The sequence below is a fragment of the Mustela lutreola genome, chromosome 1, assembly GCF_030435805.1.
Source record: "Mustela lutreola isolate mMusLut2 chromosome 1, mMusLut2.pri, whole genome shotgun sequence".
Classification (NCBI taxonomy): domain Eukaryota; kingdom Metazoa; phylum Chordata; class Mammalia; order Carnivora; family Mustelidae; genus Mustela; species Mustela lutreola.
The window spans coordinates 157032647-157041345 of record NC_081290.1 but is presented as its reverse complement, the minus strand read 5'-3'; the positions used below and the strand labels follow the sequence as shown (position 1 = coordinate 157041345).

The following is an 8699-nucleotide window of genomic DNA, read 5'->3' as shown; positions in this document are numbered from 1 at the left end:
GTGGAGCTGCTGCTGCGGCAGCGGTAGCCCTGACTTCCTGGTTTGCTTCCTGCAAGCCTTGCGGCTGGGGGCTCCGGGTAGTGGGAGTAAGAAAGGGAGGGGCAGCCAGGAACCGCTCCAGGTCCGCCGGGAGGGGGGCGGCGGGCCGGGGGATCCCGGAGGGTACGGGAGTTAAGGACAGAGTTATGGCCCATAATTAAAACAAAAGTTTGGGAATCTGGAAGCTTTCAGAGCTGAGCAGTGGGGCAAAGGCTAAGGACCAGACCCGGGGAAAGTGTAAGTTAGTTACAAGGTAACAGGGAATTGCCAAGAGGATTCTTGGACATAGTGGGGAAAGAAGAGGGCTGCGGGCTGGGAAGACGGTAGGGAGACAAGAGAGGAAGCTTGGAAGAGCGAGGCACACGGGTCGGTTGGAGCTCTGCGGAGGCCGACGGTGGGGGGTGGGGGGGCGCGGCGGCGGAGCGCAGTCCGAGCCGACGAGCCGCGGGGAGGGGGGGCGGAGGGAAGAGCCCGGGGGAAGGTAGAGCCAAGGGGAGTTCCGGATCTGGAGCTCGAAAGGGCAGGCGGCGAAGAGGGCGGCAGCCGAAGCGGTAGGGGTGGGGGAGGGAGGAGGTGGAGAGCCGGAGGAGGGGGAAGGAGGGAGGGGAGAGCTGTGGCGGCGGCTGCGCCGGGCTCTGTGTCTCTCGCCGCCGGAGGAAGATGAGGCTGAAGATTGGGTTCATCTTACGCAGTTTACTGGTGGTGGGAAGCTTCCTGGGGCTAGTAGTCCTCTGGTCTTCCCTGTCCCCGCGGCCGGACGACCCAAGCCCGCTGAGCAAGATGAGGGTGAGTGACCCGCCCGCCCCCTCCGGCGGCTGCGACCTGCAACTTGTTTTGTTTGCGCGCGCGCGTGGCGGGAGAAGGGGCGGCGGGGTCGGGGCGCGGCGCTGCGCCGCAGCTCCGCAGGTGGTGCTGGCGGAGCGCGGGCCGATCGGGGGCGCCGAGCCCCGAGCACCCGGTCCCGGCCACCAGCTACCGGCCCGCCCCCTCGCCTCCCCTTCCTCCCGCGCTCCCCCTCCTGGGGCGCCGCCGCCGCCGCTGCCGGCGGCCGCGCTCCACGCCGGGACTGACGGGGCGGAGCGGGAGGAGAGCCGGGGCCGCGGCCGCCCAGCCCCCCGAGTCCTCCGTGCCGGGACCGCCGCGGTCGCGGCTGGGGGCCGCGGGGTTGGTCCAGGCTGCGGCCTGTGGCGCGTGCAGGCCTGAAGGAGGCGAGATGCTGCCGCTGCCATCACCGCCGTTCGGGACCAGGCCCCTCGGTGCAGCCTTCCCTCCCGGCACCACCCGTCCGGGGATGCTCGCAGCCCCCGGCTCCCCCGGCCCGCCTGCCTGCCGGGAGTGGGAGGGAGATGGCGCCCCGCCTCCGGCTCGTACGGAGAGCGCCGCCTCCCTGCCACCCCCCGCCCACCCCAGCTCTGGCGGCCGGGAGACGGGGTGCGATGTGCGGCCGCGGCCTCGCCCTGGACCGGCCCTTCCTCCCTTCCCGGGTGAGGGGAGGGGCGGTTGGCCCGAGGTGGCGGAGGGGCGTCCCCGCCCGGCTCGCGAGCCCCTCGGCCGCAGTCCGCACAGCGCGGGGGAAGTCCCTTTTTCCAGAGCCGCGTCTCTCGCCCGCCCGCCTGCTCCCGGCGGCTCTGTCCGAGGGGATGTGGGGCCGGTTCCTCTAACCCGGCTGTGGCAGGGCTGTTCGGGCCGGAAAACTAACTTGTACCGGCGCCCCGCCGCTTGGTTTTGGCCGCCGGCTCGCCCAGCCCGACGCCGAGGGGCGCCGCGGAGCGGAGCTCCCAGCGCCTCCGCTGGGACGCATTTGTCTGCCGCCCAAGGCGCGAGTGTTAGCTTTGACACTCCCTTGCCTTTGAGGGTTTAGTCAGGCGCCTCGGAACGTTAGTTACCGTGAGCCGCGCCGGGAGGGGGCCGCCGCGACTGCAGCTTCGCTGACCCAGTTGGTTGGCTGCATACCGGCTTCTCCCAACCCCCCCGCCCGGATTCCGCTCCCCCAGAAAATGAGCCGCCGCACCCCTCTCCCTCATCCAGGAGCCCGGGGTAGCCCGCTGGGCCCGCTGCCCTTGAGGGTGACGGAGGGCGTGAGGAGTTCAGGGCCACGGAGTGGCCCAGGGGCCTTGGGAGGAGTTAGGCTCTCCAGTAAAGTGCCTTTTGCAAATATTACCCACATTGCGTCTGTGTGATCTCCTTTATTAACTTTCCTTAGCCTTAACTTAGCATCAGGAGGTTGAATGACTAGGCTTCCTTTTAAGAATGAGAATCCTAGGAAGAGATTTCCTTAGCAGTTGCCGTCTATATGGTAAAATTAGATTACTCTTACGTTTTAGTATTTGAAGTCTGGACTGAAGTGGAATTTCTTTATAATATCTGGGGTGGGTTCCCATCCAAGTTATCTGAGTACTAATAAAAAGTCCCAAGTTTTCCTTTTAGTGTGTTTGTGATTCTAAGCCTCTCAGATCTCGCGGGCTGATGGTGACCTCTTTATGATTTTTGCTTTCAAAATGATTGACAGAGGATAACTGAATATCGCAATTGAGAGTGTTTAAGTCATTAAATGGCCTTTCCCAGAGAGCTAGGAATGTTAAAACCCCATTTTCTGGGAGAGAAACTGAGGAAAGTCTGACAAAACTAACCATATTCAGAATGTCCTGTAGTTCACATGACAAGTCTTTTAAAGAGGTGATGGAACATCCACACCAATACCCATATCTTTTGTAATAAGTATTAAAGTGGTTCTATAGTAACTACCCAGCCACAAGGCTAGTCATTCAATAGCAGGTGATATCTTGATTTTTGGTTCAACTTATTTGATAGTTTGTCACTGGGTCCACGGTCATTGCTATCATTTGCCAAAGACAGAAGCTAGCTTTTTAAGACTTTTAAATGTAAACACTGAAAAGAATCCTTCTGTATCGGGAAAACAAAATAACAGGCAGTTGTTAACTGCAATTTAAGGCATAGCTTGTGAATCATTACGGGCATAAATAAAGGACTTTTGCCTGCTTTTATTAAAAACTAGTCTGAGCACTTCTGAGATCTGGCACTAGAAGAACATTTCTGACCAACACATAAATTCTGACTCTTGAATTTCCCTTCTGCCTTCTAGTTCTTTTCCTTTGATTATCATGGTAGACACCTCCCCACACTGTGACGCACCTGCCTTTTCTTTAATGCTGATCCACCTGTAGGCTTTTTTTTGGATCTCTCTAAATCCCTGTAAATGTCTTGAAATAGGCTAGAACAATCTACCAAATAAAGGTTCTGCCTCTACTCTGGCAAGCTTGTACTTGTGGTTCCACCCTGTGCCATTGTTTGTCTTGCACTTTCAGTGTGCCTGCCAGGCAATAAAGTCTGTAGCAACCTCGTTTTTTGTTTTCTTTTTTTGTTTTGTTTTTAAAAACCTGGACTACTTCTTCATATCTGTCCAGCTGTGGAGGTCACTATTACAAAACATAATACCCATGGTCAAGATGAGAAACATTTCTTATCTCCTTCCTCATTCAGGGCCTCTCACTGTTTTTCTTAGGTAAATGATGTGAAAGATGATCTTACCGTTCAAATTGTACTCTGTTGTATATGATGGGATTTAATTAAACATTTTTGAGTGCCTACTACATACTAATGCTAGTTATCGAGGAAGTACTCCTTACCACTAACCCTGGATCTTACAGCTTTGTGAGGGGAAAAAAGCACCCCACTTTAATCAAAACTCCACAAATCTGCAAATAAAAATTATGCTACATGCTTTGAAAAAGGGATAAGGGAACAGAAATTTGGTCATAAAAGCCCCTGAAGAAATGACATAGTGAGTTGAAATCTGAAGATCTGAATACAGATAGTTGATACGGATGTGGGGGGAAGGCACTCCTGAGAGGGAGAAGTATGTGCAAAGGGCCTGAGGTAGGAAGTAGTATGGTGAACTGAGGAACTAGAAGAAGACCAATATAATTAGAACAGGGAGAATGAGAGGAGAGGTAGAATGAGTATGTAAATGTTTGTAGACTAGGCTAAAGATGATCTCTTTAGAACAGCAGAAGCCATGGAAGGATTTTTAAGAGGGGGGAGGGGGGACTTGATTAGATTTGTTGATTAGTCTTTTGGAAGGATTCTGATTGCCTGCAGGAGGTTTGAATTAATTTAGAGCAAGAGCAGAGTGTAGGAGTCCTGTTGGAGATTATAATTATAATGGTTCGGGTGGGACATGATGTTGCAGGGTAACAATAGAAGTAAAGAATTGATTCAAGAGCTATTAAAGATGCAATGGTATCACAACTAGTGATTGGATGTGGGTGTAGAGAAGGTGTCAGGAGGTTTAGGCTGATAGATTATTTGTCACACTGAAAGTTCTGAAGACAAACATACATTTTCTGTTCTATTTTATGCTTATGGGAAGGTTTACTTTTTTAGGCTTTGTCCTCTGGATATTTTGAGGTCAGCATTTATTAAGACCATCTATTTAGTACTTGCGAAGTGCAGAAAGTTCCTTTAATTAAATATAGTATCTTCCAAACCATACATTCCAAGTTTCAGCCTTGAGTTTTTAAATTTTTAAAATTTTTAAAGAGTTTATTTATTAGAGAGAGACAGAGGAAACAGGAGAAGGGGGAGCAGGAGAGGGAGAAGGAGCCTCCCCACTGAGCAGGGAGCCAGATGTGGGAGCCCTATCCCCAGGACCCTGAGATCATGAATTGAGCCAAAGGCAGACACTTAACAACCGAGCCACCCAGGCGCCCCTAGCCCTGAATTTAAAATTGAACAATAAGCTCCTGACAATAAAGGTTTGTAATGGAAATGTTGAGGTCTTCCGTGGTTTTATTATAGCTAATCCAGTACTGATGAAAAGCTGCTGGTAAATGGATGATTCTTTGTATGTGCAGATACTACCTTAGTCAAGCCATTACTGCCACTTAGGTTTAGAGCATGCATAGCAGGGCTAACTCAGGAATCAGTCCTAGGCAGAGAGGTTTTAAGTGATAAGCTAAGACCCGTTGAAAGGAATATTGCTTAAATGAGGCTGAGTGAGTGAATTATTACCCTATCACAGTCAAATTCCACCTTACCAAACCCTTTTATCTCTGTGATGATTGATTGCAACCTGAAAGACTTTGCCCTTGACCTTAAGACTTTATTTCAAATGGAAGCTCCATTGATATTAGGAATAGAGCTATCACTTATCAAAAGCGTAGTGTCTTAAGTGGTCACTGTTGTCTCACTTCCCTGGTTGAAAAGCCTTGGGACTTGTTTTTGTTATGTATTGCTGTCCTCCCTCACGCCTGTAATGAAAAACTCCCATGTCTATGAACTCTGGGCGTTACAGATCCCCTGAAATTAATGCAGACTTGTACGTTTATGTGCTTTCTTGGGGGGAGAGAATCAGAAGCTTTCTCATTTCACTGTAAGCCACTGACTGAGTCCTTTGAAGGCAGGATTTAGGTTTCTTGGAGTAGCTCATGGACTATCTCCTCCACCTACCAGGGTGCTGAGGCATTCATTCATGTCGCCCCCTTAGGTCTGGACACCCCAGAAATGCAAACGTTCCTAAGAATTCAAAATCTGTGGATTTTGCAGAAGTGTTGCCCATCCAGTGGTCAAAGGTCAAAGGCATCAAACTTGTTACAACCATGTCTCTTCACGTCCCTCCCAGGAAGACCCCATTGTAGAGTACCAAGAATACCTCAAGTAGAAGTCCCTCCTTTAAAGGGATCTCATCCTAGTTGAAGAGATGCAATACTTACAGGGCATGGGGTTTATTCCTTTCTTCCTTAATCCAAGTAGTAATAAGGAAACACTGAGAGCTGTCACAGAATGTTTTGTCAAGAGCCAAATCCATAGGTGGAGAATAGCCATTCAGGGAGTGCACAATTGTTCATAAGGAAGGAATGAAAGCTGTTCAAGAGCAGGTTGAATTTGGATAACTATTTTGTGATCCAGGCTGGCTGCATGGAATAGGAGATAAGGTGTGGGCTGCAACAATTTGGTTTTAGTATAAGCTGCGTTAGATCAGTCCTAAATTGGAGACAGAAGGAGAGAGAAAATAATGCAACATGAATGAAAATCAGAATTCTGAGTGTGGACCATTTGTAAAAGAATATTTGTAAATTCTAACTCCAGAGTTTTAAAAAAAAGAGTTGGTCAGCAAGATTTGAGTGGCTCTCGAATGTAGGAAAATGATTGTGATTATCTGACTTCAACCTAGATCATTGTCTTTGCTCGTGTTTTGAATTCTAATTTTCATCGCTGAAGAATGAATGTACAATCTGACAGAAGTGTTTAAATTAAGAATTTATAATCTCTAGAGTAAAATGGACATAGCTTGAGTTTATGAAAGGAGTGATTTTATGTTTGGGTTTTGCATGGTGGAAGAGGGAAATGGGTGAGAGGGTGAACTATGCCTTAACAATGTGAACAAAATTCTTTGTAAGAATTTGGAGATGTATTTTTATTAAAAGCATGAATCATTGGGTGCCTGGGTGTCTTTCGTTCAGGTCATGATCCCAGAGTCCTCGGATTGAGGCCTGCATCGGGCTCCCTGCTAATAGAAAGCCTGTTCTCCCTCTCCCACTCCCCGAGCTTGATTCCTTTTCTTGCTGTGTCTCTCTCTGTCAAAAATAAATAAATAAAATCTTTAAAAAGGAAAAAAAAAAGGCGTGAATTGTTTACTCAACAGGTGTCAGATGAGTGTTTACTACTATGCTATCCGTGGCTCTAGGCATTGGAGATGCTGTACTGAACAGTGGAAGAGATAAAAACTGTTGACATAATAAATGTGTTACTCAGGTTTTGATCTAACAACTGCACAGTAGGTGTTGTGTCCATATTGCAGATTTCTTTGATATATAAACCTGGCCCTTTTTATAATACCTCCCAACCTCCAACCTTTCATTTGCTCCAACTAACGTATCGAGGCTTGCTTTCCACAAGACACTGGGCTGGGCACTGGAGATGCAGAGATGGCAAGGACACAGACTTGGAGCTCCTTCTGTAAGTGAGATGATCTGTGGCAATAGGAACGGTAGTAAAAAGGAGTTTTTTTGTTTGTTTTTTAGATTTCATTTAATTACATGAGAGAGCACCAACAGGGGCAGAGGGAGGGGCAGGCTCCCCTCTAAGCAGGGAGCCCGATGAGGGGCTCTATCCTGGGACCCTGAAATCATGACCTGAGCCAAAGGCAGATGTTTAACCGATGGAGCCCCCCAAGGGCCCCTAAAAAGGAGGTTCTTGCACAGCTGTAGGAGGTGGATGTTCAGAGGCAAGAGCATGACATTTGGCTAAACCTGGAGTGTCCATGGGATCCGGGAGGGATGCAAGGAAGAACAGTCTACACTAACAGAATAAGGTGAGACCAGAAAAAGTCTTTTTTTATTAGAACAAAGTGTTGGAAATTAAGAGTGAGAAAGTAAGCTTGGGCCACAATTTGAAGGGAATTAAATGGTAGGCCAAGGAACTGGGTTGGGGTTTTATTAAGTCAGCACTTAAAGAAGATTTTTGGAAGCTTCTGAAATAGAGTTGAGGGAGTGGTGACATCCATTAATTGTCAACTCTTGATTCAGTAATTTGCTCAAGTATTTCAAATATTTATTGAGTGTCTACTGAGTACCATCCATTGCTGTAGGCATTGGAGATGCTCTAGAGCAGTAAATAATAATAGCGATGATAACAGATAACATGCAAGAGATAAAATACCTTGACTCTTCTTTGCCACGAAAGCATTATATATGTATCATGTTGTTTAATGGTAACAACAACCCTGTAATGCAGGTCTGATGTAATTGTCACTTTATAGATGAGGTGAACTCTTTACCTGAGGTCATTTACTTATAGTAAGTGGTAGAGCCAGAATTGTCTCCTGTATTTGGATTTGAACTTGGCTCTCACCAAACACTATAGATTTTAACAAGTAGGTGTGCTCAAGTGGGCTACATTGAAAGGAACATAGAGGCAATAGAGCAGTAATTTCAAATAACACTGAAGACAGTGCAGAGTAACATGAAGGAGAAGGGGGCAGTGGGGACCATGCAGGGAAGTTCAGAGGGCGGGTGGTTGAGCTGAGACCCAAAGAATGAGTATAACCCTGTAATGCAATTCTGAAGGATAAATGTTCCCAGCAGAGGGAACAGAAAGTGCAAAGCCCCTGATGTTGGAATGAAAGGCTATAATGTTTGAGAAATAGAGGGCCAGGATGACTAGAGCCTGGTGAGTTTGGAGGGAATATAGTACTTGATAAGCTTGCAGATATAAACGGGGCCCTGCTTTGGATGATAAATTGTATATTGTCTATGTAGGGTCCAAGATAAAATGAGTAATGACTTTTTTTTTTGACGACCTATTGTAGTGTGAGGCAAGAACTGTATTAGCTAAGTCTACTGGGTCCTGTGGGACAGAGAATGCAGCATCTAGTCTATAAGGCCTGGGTGCTGTCAAGAGCTCTTTAGAAAACATGTATTGGAGGGACAGGTGTGTGAGGACAGAAGAGCGGTATGTGCAAAGTCATGAAAGATTACAGCAAATGCCGGGGACTGCATGGCTGGAAGATGGGATTGGGGAGTGGAAGATGGGGAGAGCAAACCCTAGAAAGACAGAGTCTGAGCCCTGAAAGATTGAATACTATGAATGGCCAGAGCTGGGCTATCAGGAATAATCTGGAAACAGTGCAGGCTGGATTT

At 48.2% G+C, this 8699-nt stretch overlaps 1 protein-coding gene across 2 annotated transcripts in view; it reads left to right on the top strand.

Annotated features, from left to right (window-relative positions):
• The first annotated feature begins 496 nt into the window (after positions 1-496).
• GALNT7 (polypeptide N-acetylgalactosaminyltransferase 7) overlaps positions 497-8699 on the top strand; it is a 141895-nt gene continuing 133692 nt past the window's right edge. The window contains exon 1 of one of the 2 annotated variants that reach the window (XM_059177682.1): positions 497-825. In XM_059177682.1, coding sequence (XP_059033665.1) covers positions 700-825 — 126 coding nt within the window. In that variant the 5' untranslated portion in view covers positions 497-699. The remainder of the gene's footprint in view (positions 826-8699) is intronic. The other variant, XM_059177673.1, reaches the window with a different exon arrangement.